The sequence below is a fragment of the Mustela lutreola genome, chromosome 2 (assembly GCF_030435805.1).
Source record: "Mustela lutreola isolate mMusLut2 chromosome 2, mMusLut2.pri, whole genome shotgun sequence".
NCBI lineage: Eukaryota > Metazoa > Chordata > Mammalia > Carnivora > Mustelidae > Mustela > Mustela lutreola.
In genome coordinates, this window is record NC_081291.1 from 97,492,319 (window position 1) to 97,508,609 (window position 16,291).

A 16,291-nucleotide genomic window follows, 5' to 3' on the forward strand; every position below is an offset into this window, starting at 1 on the left:
AATACAGATCCAGATGCAGGCATACTCGAGTCCCTTGCTTTAATATTATCTATGATGTGACAGAAAAAGACCCCTGTACCAGAATGGTTATTACTGATCTATACTGACATTCTGGAATTGGAAGTCCAATACGTAACTTTTCTCTCTCTGCAATCACAAAGCAAAAGCAGGCTGGGACTGTATATAACTGAACTAGTATTATGAGAACTAGTATTATGAGAACAAATCCCTGACAGATGTCACCTGCATCCCTCTGGGTTATATGTTTCTCTGTGGACTCTAATGGACAACAAAATGTATGCCTCCAAGGGAAAGATTTTATTGCCTCATCATCCATGTCAAGAACTGCACAGAGGGGTGGAAAGGATCCACTTTGCCAACACACTACAGAGTGGTACACAGTTCTCTCCCAGGAAGACAAATTAACCACTGGTTTCATTCAATTATCCAAATTCAAGTATGGGTATAGGTGTATGGACCCTAGAAAAAATGGTATTATGTCCTTAACCATGGTAGAAGTAGTTAATGCTACTGTCTAAGCCATACAAGATCAACAAGACTCAGTGAACTCGCCAGCCTACATGGTGATAGACAGCCCTCAATCATATGGGAGCAGAAGAGGGTGGTGTTTGTATGACTGCCAGCATTTTCTGCTGTGTATATGTCAACAATTCAGGTAAGTTAAAATATGAGCTGGTAAATATCCACACACAGGTGGGATGGTTATTAGCAGTACATTCACAATCCCCTCAGACTCCGTTTTTAACCTTTTTAGTTGGCTTATTCCAGACACCTGAGGTTCCTACTTGAAGATAATTCTCAAAAGAAGCCTAAACATCCTCCTGGGTCTGGTTCTCTTAATCAACCTGGTGAAGTGCCATCCGAATGACAGGGAAGCTTTATGAGAAATCCACATCCACATTGGTTGTTCAAGGACCCTACTGGATCCAATTCTTGCTCCAAGTTTGGGGTGGGCAATGGTCCTACAGGATTTGATATGCTTTATCCGCCACTTCAGGGGCCAAGCAGGGGTGAGGTATGGACTGTTGGGAAAGGCAGTCCTCTATATACAGTCTTTTTGACTTCTACCTGGCTGCTAAGAATGGGCTATGGGACTGGAACATTTCAATATCAAGAAATGAGCCTTTTCAATCATGGCTAGGGTAACTGCCTTGTGTGGGAATATGTTTTCTATTTCAGACTCAGTATGGGTTCTCTTGTCCTGCTCACATATTTTAAGTCATATGGCACCTGGCCAAACTCACTACTAAATCTGTCTCCTGAGGGGAGGGGACAAGGTCCTTAGCTCTGTAGCATAAGAGAGGTGCATGCAGGGAAAGTGTCCTGTGTTGACTGCTGTCCCTGGGGGACCAATGCCCACTAGTGAAACCAGTCTTGCTCTGCCCCCTCGTATATGAGTACTGTGTCATCCAGTGCTTGACTGTGTTGTGTTTTCCTCGGTGAAACTGATATCAAGATTGAGTGGGCACAAATGTTAGAACTTCTACCTCTGATGATAGGCATCAGGTATCATTTGCTTGGCAAATACAGAGCTAAAAAGCTTTTGGGGAAACTAGAAAGAAACAGGATATGGGATAAGACAACATAGAAGATGAAATGGGGTGGACTAACAGAAAATAGACCCCACCCAAGCTCTAAGAGATTTTGATATGAGGAATCAAGCACATATAAGAAAGTAGAAGGACTGGGGGTGCCTGGGTGGCTCAGTCCATTAAGTGTCCAACTCGTGATTTCGCCTCAGGTCATGATCTCAGGGCTCTAAGACCGAGCCCTGTGTCGGGCTCCATGCTGGGTGTGGAGCCTGCTTTAGAGTCTCTTTCTTCCTCTGCCCCCCCACCACAAATAAATGAAAATTTAAAAAAGTAGAACTATACACCTAAGCCAAGTGAAAAGTGAAAGTAATACAGAGCAATAGCAGCAAACTATAAAGGAAAGAGAAAGGTAATCTAGTGTCATGAGTATAAATAATAAAAAAAAACTAAGATATTTAGTCTAGAACACAGAGATTACTATAGTTGTGTTTAAATTAGACCTATTCTGTGACACCAACAATGAAAGAACCAAAAACCAATGGGTAGAGAATTTAGAAATAAGATTTGGTCAACAGAAAGACAAACTGAATTTCTAAAAAATAACTCCTTTAGTTGTTAGAAGTTGCTATCTTTCTACTGACTAAAACATATAAAAATTTAAATAAACTGGCAGTATCAAAAAATGTCTTACTGAGAAGGGTAGACTGATATTCTAAAACCAAGACACATGAGTATCAAATCCTTGCTGTACACCTTAAACTACTATAATGTTATGTCAATTATATCTCCATAAAACTGAAAAAATGCAATTTACAATTGCAATGTAAACTTTAGAAAAAAGACAGGAATTTTATCAGCTCATTTGAAAACACAGGACAGTCTGAAGGCACAGGCGATGGCCTATAGAATAAGCAGTTTCAAACTGATGATTAAAAAAAGAAAAAGCAAATGACTACACTCCTCAGGGGAAAAAAATAGTATAAGATTACAGTGATATTAGAATGACAAAAAGAAAAGCTGAGAAGGGATTAATACTTATAGCTTTTCTAAATTAAGTAATGGGAGATTGTAAAAGAGGTTTATAAAAACATTTTACTGTAATCAGTATCCTTATATCATTTTATCAATAATAAACAAAACCTCCCTCCTTCTTACTTTATCTAGACAGAAACCTTTTACAGAGTTTAATGATTTATCTTAAAAATAATGTTGGTTTGTTTCTTGGTAAGCCACCAAAAAAAAAAAAAAAAGTGTTTTTCCTAGAGGAAGCAGTGGGTAGGGTAGTGCTGGGGAATAAAATGCAGAACTTTAGATGTATTCCTATTAAAAAGTTTGTCTTGTTGATTTAGCCACGTGTGTACACCTGTAAGGACATGCTGTGTAATTCTTACTCTCAAAATGTATAAAATTTAATTGTATAAACCTGAGATGAGGCTTAGCTGTGCAAGTCCTGAATTCCACATGAGGATTAGAAAAAGAAAACCTAGGATTATGCTTGGGGTTTATTAGTGTAGAGAAAAGAATTTTGAAATGCTAGGGAAGATAAATATTCAGGAAAAAATTCACTATGTACCTACTGAGTATTCCTCCAAATTAAGTATGGGATTAAGAGCCCCTTTTAATCATTAATTAAAAATAAGTAAGAAGTAAAAAGAATCCAAGAATAACACAGAATAGAAATCCACATAGACAATCTATAGAAACAAGGACTTCACAGGCAACATGATATCCATAAAGACTTATCTTTAAATAATCACTCTCAATGTGAATGGCCTAAATGCTCCCATAAACAGCACAGGGCTGCAGAATGGATAAAACAACAGGACCCATTCATATGCTGTCTACAAGAGACACATTTTGAACCTAAAGATATACCCAGACTGAAAGTGAAGGGATGAAGAACCATCTTTCAGGCCAACGGGCCTCAAAAGAAAGATGGAGTGGTGATTCTCATACCAGATAAATTAGATTTTAAGCTAAACACTTAAGTCAGAGATACAGAAGGACACTACATCATTCTTAAAGGGTCTATCCACCATGAAGATCTAACAATTGTAAATATTTATGCTCCCAATAGGGAGCAGCCAACTACACAAGCCACCTGTTAATCAAAATAAAGAGTCATACTGATATGAATACATTAATTGTAGGGGATCTTAACATGCTACTCTCAGCAACAGACAGATCTTCTAAGCAGAAAATCAACAAAGAAACCAGAGCTTTGAATGATACATTGGACCAGACAACAGAATACTCATTCTTCTCAACTGTACATGGAACTTTCTCCAGAATAGACCACATACTGGGTCACAAATCAGGGTTCAACCGTTAACAAAAGACCGAGATTATTCCTTGCATATTCTTAGACCACAATGCTTTGAAACTGGAACTCAATCGCAAGAAAGTTTGGAAGGAATTCAAACACTTGGAAGCTAAAGATCATTCTGCTCAAGAATGTTTGGATCAACCAGGAAATCGAGGAAGAACTTCATTCATGGAAACGAATGAAAATGAAGACACTTCGGTCCAAAACCTATGGGATACAGCAAAAGCGGTCCTAAGGGGAAAACAGATAGTCATCCAAGCGTCACGCAAAAAAACTGAAAAATCCTGAATACACCAAATCTCCTTGCACCTTAAGGAACTGGGAAATCAACAACAGATTAAGCCAACCCCATGCACAAGAAGGGAATAATTAAAATTAGGGCAGAGATCAATGAATTAGAAACTAGAGCTACAATAGAATACATAAATGAAACTAGAAGCTGGTTCTTTAAAAGAATTCACAAGATCGATAAACCACTGGCCAAACTAATACAAAAGAAAGAGAGAGGACCCAAATTAATAAAATCATGAATGAAAGGGGAGAGATCACGACTGACACCAAGGAAATAGAAACAATCATCAGAAATTATTATGAACAACTATAAGCCAATATGCTAAGCAACTGAGAAGAAATGAATGCATTCCTGGAAACATGTAAACTTCAAAGACTGAAACAGGAAGAAACTGACAACATGAGTAGACTATCTAGTAATAGGATTGAAGCAGTGATCAAAAACCTCCCAAAAAATAAGACCTCAAGACCTGATGGATTCCCTAGGGAATTCTACCAAACATTCAAAGAAGAAATAATATCTATTCTCCTGAAGTGGTTTCAAAAAATAGAAACAGAAGGAAAACTTGCAGACTCTTTTTATGAAGCCAGTATTACCCTGATCCCTAACCTGATGACTATGGATGCCAAGATTCTCAACAAGATCCTAGCTAACAGTATCCAACAGTACATTAAAAAGATTACCCCCCATTACCAGGTGGGATTTATCCGGAGGATGCAAGGGTGGTTCAACATTCAGAAACCAATCAGTGTGACAGAACAAATCAATAAGAGAAGAGAGAAGACCACATAGTCCTCTCAACTGATTCAGAAAAAGCATTTGACAAGATAGAGCATCCGTTCCTGATTAAAACTCTTTAAAGCACAGGGATAGAGGGAATATTCCTCAACTTCATAAATCTATCTATGAAAAGCCCACAGTGAGTATCATTCTCAATGGAGAAAAGCTGAGAGTTTTCCCACTGAGATCAGGAACAAGACAAGGATGCCCACTCTCACCACTGTTGTTCAATATAGTACTAGAAGTCCTAGCAACAGCAATCAGACAACAAATAGAAACAAACCATATTCCAATTGGCAAGGAAGAACTCAAACCCTCTCTCTTCACAGATGACGTGATACTTAAAATGGAAAACCCAAAAGACTCCACCCCAAACTACTAGAACTCATACAGCAATTGAGTAATGTGGTAGGATACAAAACCAATGCACAGAAATCAGTTGCTTTCTTATACACTAACAATGAAAATATAGAAAGGGAAATTAGAGAATCGATTCCATTTACTATACCATCAAGAACCATAAGATACCTGGGAATAATCCTAACCAAAGAGGTAAAGGATCTGTACTCAAAGAACTACAGAACACTCATGAAAGAAATTGAAGAAGACAGAAAAAGATGGAAAAGCAGTCCATGCTCATGGATTGGAAGAATAAACGTTGTTAAAATGTCTATACTGGCTAGAGCAATCTATACTTTCAATGCCATCCTGATCAAAATTCCATCGGCATTTTTCAAAATGCTGGAACAAACAATCCTAAAATTTGTATGGAACCAGAAAAGACCTCAAATCACTAAGGAAATGTTGAAAAAGAAAAACAAAACTGAGGGCATCACATTGCCTGATTTCAAGCTTTATTACAAAGCTATGATAACCAAGACAGCATGGTACTGGCACAGAAACACACACATAGACCAGTGGAACAGAACAGAGTCCAGATATGGACCCTCAACTCTATGGTCAAATAATCTTTGACAAACCAGGAAAAACTACCCAGTGTTGAAAAAAGACGGTCTCTTCAATAAATGGTGCTGGGAAAATTGGACAGCAATGTATAGAAGAATGGTCGGTCAGCAGAGTCAATTTGTTAAAAAAAATTCATAAAGATAAACTCGAAATGGATAAAAGACCTCAATGTGAGGCAGGAATCTATCAAAATCCTAGAGGAGAACATAGCCAGTAATTTTTGACATCAGACATAGCAATTCTTTTAAGACATGTCTCCAAAGGCAAAGGAAACAGAAGTGAAAATGAACTTTTGGGACTTCATCAAGATCTAAAGTTTCTGCACAGCAAAGGAAACAGTCAACAAAACAAAGAGGCAACCCAGGGAATGGGAGAAGATATATGCAAATGATACTACAGATAAAGGATTGATATCCAAAATCTATATAAAGAACTTCACAAACTTAACCCCCCCAAAACAGATAATCACGTCAAAAAATGGGTAGAAGACATGAACAGACACTTCTCCAAAGAAGACAAACAAATGGCTAACAGACACATGAAAAAATGTTCATCATCATTAGCCATCAGGGAAATTCAAATCAAAACTTCACTGGGATACCACCTTACACCAGTTAGAATGGCCAAAATTATCAGGACAGGAAACAACAAGTGTTGGAGAAGGTGTGGAGAAATGGGAACCCTCTTACACTGTTGGTGGGAATGCAAGTTGGTGCAGCCACTTTGGAGAACAGTGTGGAGATTCCTTAAGAAATTAAAAATAGAGCTTCCCTATGACCCTGCAATTGCATTACTGGGTATTTAACCCAAAGATACAGATATAGTGAAAAGAACAGCCATTTGTACCCCAATGTTCATAGCAGCAACGGCCACAATTGCCAAACTGTAGAAAGAGCCAAGATGCCCTTCAACAGAGGAATGGATAAAGAAGATCTGGTCCATATACACAATGGAATATTACACCTCCATCAGAGGATGAATACCCAACTTTTGTGTCAACATGGATGGGACTGGAGGAGATTATGCTGAGTAAAATAAGAAGAGAAAGTACATTATGATATGGTTTCACTTACTTGTGGAGCCCAAGGAATAACATGGACGACATTAGGAGAATGAAAGGAAAAGTGAATTGGGGTAAATCAGAGGGGGAGATGAAGCACGAGAGACTATGGACTCTAAAAAATAATCTGCGGGTTTTTGAAAGCAGGGGCTGGGGTAATGGGTTATCCTGGTGGTGTGTATTAAGGAGGACACATATTGCATTGAGCACTGGGTGTGGTGCATAAATAATGAATCTTGGAACACTGAAAAAATAAAAAATAATTGTGAAGCTAAACAGCCAACTTGAATGGATCAAGAAGATGTGGTATATATACACAATGGAATACTATGCAGCCATCAAAAGAAATGAAATCTTGCCATTTGCGACAACATGGATGGAACTAGAGCGTATCATGCTTAGCGAAATAAGTCAAGCAGAGAAAGACAACTATCATATGATCTCCCTGATATGAGGAAGGGGTGATGCAACATGGAGGCTTAAGTGGGTAGGAGAAGAATAAATGAAACAAGATGGGATTGGGAGGGGGACAAACCATAAGTGACTCTTAATCTCACAAAACAAACTGAGGGTTGCTGGGGGGAGGGGGTTTAGGAGAAGGGGGTGGGATTATGGACATTGGGGAGGGTATGTGCTTTGGTGAGTGCTGTGAAGTGTGTAAACCTGTTGATCCACAAACCTGTACCCCTAGGGATAAAAATATATGTTTATAAAAAATAAAAAATTAAAAAAATTTTTTTTTAAACTCAAATAAACAAATAAATAAATAAATAATTTCACATATTAAAAAAAAAATAATTGTGAAGCTAAACAGCCAACTTGTGATGATCTCCCTATACTCTGAACTCTTACAGCAAAAATGGCCTGTAAAATGCCCAAGGGCTGTTTTATTGTAATATATGTAATTTTGTGGTTTTCAAGAGGTTTTTGATAATACTTAGCATGCTGCTATTTATTTTAGAAATATTTTGTTTATTAATCTTAGGGAGAGAGGGCGTGCTTGTGAGGTGGGCTGGTAGAAGGGGCAGAGGTCAGGGGAGAGAGAGAATCTCAAGCAGAGTCCCTGCCTAGCACTGAGGCTGACAGGGGTTTCCTTCTCACAACCCTGAGATCATGACCCCAGCCGAAATCAAGAGTCAGATACTCAATCGACTGAGCCACTCAGGTGCCCCATCATGGGGCTATTTAAAAAGTAAATGCTCTACAGCCTGTTAACAGTGATACATACAAAATAAGTCTTAGAATACTACCAAAATTGACTTAAAAGTCTAACGATGTAAGTGCATTAAAAAATGTCTTCTAATAGCTATGATACTTCTAACAATTCAAATAATAGATGATAACAGTTTAAAATGAACTGTAGTATTTCTGTATTTGTGAATATCTGGCAATTCAAGTAATAGAATGTCAGGTCATTCAATATAAAAATTCCAATGATTTTTCACTCCTACCCTTGGTTATTTTGAGGATTACTTATTCAGGATTTGATAATGTGGGATTCCTTTTAAAATCAGAACCTTTTCTAAAGGCATAGAAATAAAAAGATTTTTAGATCAAATATTTTAAAGTCGAATAAATCTATTCAACTCTGATAAAACACTCTACTGTGGTATGGCCTTAATAAACTCAAAAGAAAAGTTTTATTTTTACATATTAAGAGAAACAAAGAATTCCTTTTGATTCCAAACTAGAAAAAGATTATAATTAGTTTCTTAGGATGCTATATTCTCTTAAAACTTTAGATGTACCAGGTTGTCAACCTGGTTTAAGACAGTATTACAACTAAGTGACAGAGTTTTCATGTGGGCCAATGTCTCAAGTTTTGTCATGGCCATCAAATGAATAGTTACTCAAGTGTATCATCTTAAATTTCCATTATTATTATAACTCCTAAAAAACCAAGCACTGCCATCTTAATTCCTAGCATTCTAGTACCTTATACAAGCATATCTTTTATGAAAACCTGGAAGAGAGTAACTTACCCTATCATGAAGAGTCCAGCCAACATATTTTAGGTAACTGTCATTTAGGAAGGCATCACTATACATTTTCATCCATACTCCAATTTCCTCAATACAAATGGCTCTAATCTCAGCAATAGCATCACTAGAGGAGAAAACAAAACAAAACAAAACAAACCTCAGATTAACATTCCAAACTAGAATGTACTTCATACTAATTTTCAGCAAGTAATAAATATTATATCCAATATACTCTCAAAAGTCCTACAATTTGAGTATCTTCTAATTTTTTTAGATGTTTTCTTTTTTCTTTAAGATTTTACTTATTTATTTGAGACAGAGAAAGCACAAGCAAGGAAGAGGGGCAGAGAAGAGGGAGGAGCAGACTCCCTGCTGAGCAGGAAGCTGGATGCAGGGCTTGATCCCAGGATGCTGGGATCATGACCTGAGCCTAAGGCAGACGCTTAACCGACTGAGCCACCCAGGTGCCCCTAGATGTTTTCTATAAAATAAAAATTATCAGTATCAAACTGAAAAACAATTCTGGATATAATCTTTCACTTTATTTTCACTGGACTAGGAAATGGTAGTTGGAGCTTTCTGAAAGCCTCCCAACTATTACGGAGTCAACAAACATGTTAAATCTGAGGAAACCAGCATACCACCGTACCACAGAATAACACAGAACTTAAAACTTGTTTCTCTAATTGTGAATTTAAGTTAGTACACATCTACTGAATTAAGAGAAAATATGACCAGAACACAAATTAATATTTACAAGGGAAAATGACAGAAGCCTATTTTTGAAAATATATAACAGTTACAAAACGAAAACCTCAAAGTAATTACACTAATAATTCACATTTAGTCACAATGGGAACAATCTTGGTGACTATACTGTGAACTGTACCGAAAGTTAGGTTTTTGGCACTATGCCCAGATGGCTTTTCATCTCACTGTAAGCATCTAATGTAACCCTCCTTGGATGGTTTTTCTTACTCTAAAATCTGTGAAACATGAACAAATACAATTTTATTATTTTTACCTGATCTTTCAACTGGTTATTTAACTTTTAAAAATTCATATTAAATATGGTAAGTTAAATCTTAACTTCCTTTTTGTAGATAGATCTTCAAGGTTTCTGATTTACCATACATAAATGATTTAAAAATTTTAGGTAATTCTTAATTCTCCAATTTATATAAGGCAATCATCTGTCAATTAAATTGTTAATCTGGCAATAACTTAGCTAGAATTTTAATGTTAATTAAGGAGCTTTTCTTAGTTTCTCTTTTGTGACAAAATAGGTAAGGTGCTAGCATTCTGGTATTTAATCCTCTAATATTTCTAATAATAAAATCTCAGTTTCTTCTAAGTCCCTGTCATTGCTCAAGTATAAAAGTGTAAGGAATCTTCTCTTCAAAGTCATATTACTAAATCACAATTTTTAGATTTCCTACATTTTTTAATACCCCCCACTTTTTTTTTTTAAGAGCATGGAGCCTGATGAACGGCTCAATCTAATGACCCTGAGATCATGACCTAAGCTGAAATCAAGAGTCAGAAGCTTTTTTTTTTTTTTTTTAAATTTATTTGACAGAGAGAGTGAGAGAGCACAAGCAGGGGGAGCAGCAGAGGAAGAGGGAGAAGCAGGGAGCCTGATGCGGAAGTCCTTCACAGGACCCTGAGATCATAAGCTGAGCTGAAGGAAGAAACTTAACCCAAGAGTTAGAGGCTTAAACTGACTGAACCACATAGGCGCCCCAATACCTTCTTCTTATGGAGAGATTCTACAGCATTGAGGCTAATGGCTCTGGAGCAAAACATACTAAGTTCAAATCCTAGTTCAACTAATTACAAGCTGTGTAGCTTTAGGCAAGTTACTTCCCTTTCTTAGATTTTGTTAATAATAATATACAGAATAATATATGGAATAAAACCGTACCTGGCCTAGTGCTCACAGAGATGAAATCACGTAATAAAAGTAAAATAGTCAGAACTATGCCTAGCACCTACTAAATCTTCCATAAGCGTTTACAATCATAATCTCTTAAGTGTCATCAATCTAAACATTTACAGATAGTGCAGCAGAAAAAACTGCTTTACTACAACTGTGAAAGAATGTTCCTAGATGATTATAACATTGAATATACAGAAGACAATATAATGAATATATTATGTGTATCCACTATTCAGTTAAGAAATAAAATATTGTAGTTGAAACTTCCTGTATACCTCTTACTGACATATCTCCCTCCCAAAGAGCATAGGACTATTCTTGGTTCAAAGGCTACCACAGTTTTCTGTACCTTTATGCTTGAACTTCTTATGTTCAATTATACATATTTTAAAGCTTTACATAAATAATGTCTTATAGATATCCTCTCCAACTTGTTTTCACAAACCATGTTTTGTAATTCACACAGACTGGCTCCAGAGCCATTAATTAATTAATTAATTAATTAAAACTGATGTTCAGTTTTCCTATCTGCATACAGAGAAATTATAAACCATTTATATATTCTCTCATTGGCAGACATTTAAGTTATTTCCATATTTTCCCTTTTATTAACTGACTGGGTGGTTCAATCAGTTAAGTCTGCCTTCAGCTCAGGTCCCAGAGTCCTGGGATCAATCCCAGAATTGGGCTCCTTGCTTAGTGGCAAGCCTGCTCCTCTCTCTGTCTGCTGCTCTCCCTGCTTGTGCACGTACACTTACTCTCTGGCAAATAAATAAAATCTTTAAAATAAAAACGAAAACAAACAAACAAAAAAGAAAAAACAACAAACCTACAGAGACTACTAACTATGGTAACTGCATATAAAGACAGTTGATCATTCTACTCATTACTACTGGCATTACCATTACAAATACCATTATTACTGGAATTGAGATTATTGAGTGTCTAATTCCTAAGGCTAGAGAATATAAAGGCTTAGCTTTTAGTAGAGAAATACTGTTCAAAATCTTTTATTTTATAATCACCTCCATGTCTAAGCCTAATTTCTAACGACTTTTAATATTGTTTACTAGACTTTTAAAGGCTCTTCTCTTAGAACACAGATCCTCTCTGTATGCACTGCCAACATTCTGATACAACTTGTCTTTTTTGGAATCATATTCTTTGTTCAGATGCTAGTCTGACCCCTCCCATGTTAACTTTAAAATGTTTAGTATTCCTTCTAGACTTGCAATTTGACTGAATGTGGTCAGATAACACATTCTGCTACTATTAAAAATCCCTAAGTAATCTCTCTCCTGTTTAGGTTCTAAAACTCCAACCCACTTTGCTTTTGATACAATCCTGCGAGATTAATCATTCTCTACAGGTAATTATATTATGTAATCAAAGATAATACATAAAAGTAGAACTCCTTTGTGGTAGCTTTAAAATATGTCCACGTACTCTTTGTTAATAGTTTTTATGGAGACAAATTCTTATTTTTTAAAAATGTGGGTGTACTTAATAATTTGTTTCTAACAAACATGATGCGTTAGAAATGATGGATTTTTGACTCTTGAGGTTAGGTCAAATAAGAGACTGTGACTTGTGCTTTGTTCTCTCTCTTGAATCATTCTCTCAAAGCCATGTGCTGAGGACATTCTAGCTGCCCTATAGAGAACTCCACATCTTGAGTAGCTGGGTTCTTCTACCAACAGCCATGTGAGTAAGGCATCTTACAAGCAAGTACTCCAACCCCAGTCAAACTTTTAAAGGCCTGTAGTCTGGACCAAAGTCTTGACTTCAATCCAATGGGATAACTTAAACTAAAAACAACTAGGTAGGCTGTTCCTAAATTCCCAACCCACAGAAATTATGAGGTAGTAACTGTTCGGTGTTTTGTTTTGCCAAATTTTGTAATAATTTGTTACATAGCAAAAGATATTATTACTTTCTACTATTATTAAAGACCCATACCAATAACTAAACTTCTAGTGTGGTCTATGAATGAGTTCTTCCTTAGTCCAAAGAGCTCAAGTGCATCAGTATCTACATATCTGTGGTCATCTCTATGCTTATACTGCCTTCATTTTGCTCTAAATACAAACAATGATTATTCTTTCAAGCTCCTGTGGTGTTAGTTCTGTCATATCCTTTTATTACCAGATACAGCTTTTCTGCCCTCTATGAAGTAACATTCTATTTCAATAGATGAAGTATAAAATAAAAATGCAGAATGTTCTGAAATATTCCTCTAAACCTTGATTTTCATATAAAATTTCTTTTTAACACCTTAATCTCTATTTCCACCAGCCTCAGTCCATTTAGAAAAGTAAAGTTTAACCTGCAGATATCTGGGAGTTTCCAAAGTAAAGATTAAAATAGGGGGAAAAAAGTACAACAGGGGAAGGTATAAAGGCAATCATAAGATGAACTAATTTTCCTAATTCTAGTGTATGGGCCTTGAAATGAATAACTAAAATTGAACTCAGGATACACTACTTTTGAACTCAAAAAGAAAAAGAAAACCTAGAAAAATAGTAATTCTGTGCTAATTCATCCTTTGTTGTTAACTCTTTTATAGCATAAAAAATGATTATGTTTGGGGCGCCTGGGTGGCTCAGTGGGTTAAGCCGCTGCCTTCGGCTCAGGTCATGATCTCAGGGTCCTGGGATCGAGTCCCGCATCGGGCTCTCTGCTCAGCAGGGAGCCTCTTCCTCCTCTCTCTCTCTGCCTGCCTCTCTGCCTACTTGTGATCTCTCTCTGTCAAACAAATAAATAAAAAAAAATCTAAAAAACAAAACAAAACAAACAAAAAAAAAACCTGCACTGGTCCTTAATTAAAAAAAAAAAAAAAAGATTATTATCATTCTATGAAAAACTTACCTAATTTACTGATCCTCAGAATTAGTGTGCCTTTTTGGGAGATGTGACCCTTTAATTTAATATCTGGACTTTAAATTTTCATTTTGGATTACTTTCCTGGCAGATGGAATTCAAATTATTTTCTGCTTACAACAAAATGAAATTTAACTCTAGTGAATTTTAGTGAAATGCTTCTTGTACTACTCTTACAGATGCTTTCTCAGTAAGAAGGAGACTAAATTAAAACGACTGCAATATAAATTCTGGAGAATAACTCTTGGCTAATATGAGCGTTTTAACACTTAAAATTATCTCTCATGTACAAGGAATCTCACGAGAGCTCTAGAGTGAGAAACAATTACAAGTGGCAAGAAGGCTGCTATCTAAATTTTAGCACAAAATGAATTCATGTCTCAACCAATTCTCTGTCACTAATATTTGGCTAAAAAAATTATATTTTCCAAAACAGAACTATAGAGAATAAAAAAACAATAGCCCAAGAGAGAAAAGAACAGCTGAAGAACTAGTGAAAAGATATACTGTATCCTTTATTAGGCTGAAAACAAGAACTTAAGAATAAAGACCTTAACTTACAGAAAGATGATTAAAATAATTATCACCTTTAGCAAACATTAAACATTAGTAAAGGACAGTACAGGGAACACAGAAGCACAAAAACTGATGGGAGGGACAAGTCAAAGAAGGCTTCTATGAGGCAACAATGTTTAAAAGACCTAAAAAGCTGAAACTTTCCTGTTTGCTAGTTGAATCTGTATCTTTTACTTAATTATTTCAGGATGATCAGAGTTACTTAAAATGCACTAGAAATGTAATAGCTTTATAATAAAAAGTTGGAAATGTTTTCCATCTCAATTTTGCTACATTACCTATTAGTGAAAATAGTGACAAAATACACAGAAAGGCACTGCATCACTGAGTCTCATATAGAGCAGGTGACATGGCTGTCTGCTACCCTGCATAACTCCTTAAAATTTTACTATTAACAGAAGTTTAGGCATAAGATTAAAAGTCGAATGTCAAGAATACATTACATCTTAAAGAACAGTATCTTTACCTTATATCACATTTTAACTATCAATCTGACATATAGGTTAGGTCAAAAATGAAATATTGGGAAGACAACTACATTTAAAAAATGGCCATTTGCTCAGAATAAATCATACCACAGTATTGTGTAAGAATTGCTCTGAAGATATTATTCTAAAATGTTTCATCATAGTATAAAATGAAAGACCACTAGAAAACAACAGACATCCACTTTTCACTTTTTCAAAATTGTTGAAATCTTTCCTAAGTTACCTCTTTTTCTATTATTCACTCTTATGGCCTAATAACTTTTTAGCTCTTCACCATCACTGAAATAACAGGCACTCTTTCATTTTTGGTAGCTTTTAAGATTGTCTCATAATCTTTGGTGTTATGTACTCTGATTATGGTATGTCTAGACATGAAATATTTTTCTTACCCTCAACACTTGTTAAGTCTTTCCAATCTGACAATTCTAATTTTTAAACCAATTTTATAAAATTTCAGTTGTCTCAATAATACTATTTTCCAATACTTCTCTTTTCTTTTGAAATCCTATGTGAAGGACTTTTGGAGCCTCTCAAACAATCCCCTATGTATTAGAAACATTTTTACATATCTCCTTTGCCTGGCTTAATTCCTCAAAATTATATTCTAATTCACTAAATGTTCCTTCAACAGCCTAGGAGTGTATCTTGTTCACTAAATATTTACCTATGTATTTATCATGAATATGTTTTTTATAACCAATATTTTAAATTCTATTTTTATATCCACTTGTTCTTACTATATGCCATTTACTCGTTAAAGGAACTAGGTCAATTACAGTCTGTATGATTTACCACATTCTGGACTAAAACAATACCATGAAGATTGAGTCAAATAAAAGGCTCTTCTATTTTTCATATTTCCTATAAATGAGTAGTTACATCTAGCAGTGTATAGATTAATATTCAGTATTTATTTTATATTAAGGTGGCAGGTAAAACTCGGAGTGTTAAAGTGCCATCACTGCACAACATCTCCTACTTCTAGTATGTATATGCAGTAACATCGTCCCTTAATCAGTATATTAAGTAATACTTCCGGAAAAATCAACGATTGGTTTCTCTACTGATAACTCTGGAAGGCAGGTCTCATTCTCAACTGTTGGCAATCCTGTTATGAGCAGTTGAAATTTTAATGTATCAAAAGTAAGCTGTGACAGATCCAACACTAGATTATTTAAGGCCTCATTTAAAAAAAACAGTAAGTAATAGAAAATTCAAAAATTGTCATTTCTATGAGGATAACAGGTCGATACTCTGGCAAGACTCAATAAGGGTGAATCTCTAAAACAAAACCCACATTATTTTAGAGCTGAAAGACCAAAGTAAAATAGTAATAATACGTATTCTGCACACAAGACTGCATGGCTGAGTCATGATGGACAAAATTTATGTTTCCACTTTAAAAACCGCATAAAACATAAAATAATGGTGTTTAGATGACAGAGAAGG

The 16,291-nt window shown here is 35.7% G+C and overlaps 1 protein-coding gene across 8 annotated transcripts in view; it reads right to left on the minus strand.

Annotated features, from left to right (window-relative positions):
* The window catches only part of STAG1 (STAG1 cohesin complex component), a 453,259-nt gene that overhangs the window by 128,246 nt on the left and 308,722 nt on the right, over window positions 1-16,291 (minus strand). For all 8 annotated transcript variants that reach the window (XM_059162692.1, XM_059162694.1, XM_059162691.1 and 5 more), the window contains one exon: window positions 8,960-9,083. In XM_059162692.1, coding sequence (XP_059018675.1) covers window positions 8,960-9,083 — 124 coding nt within the window. The remainder of the gene's footprint in view (window positions 1-8,959; window positions 9,084-16,291) is intronic.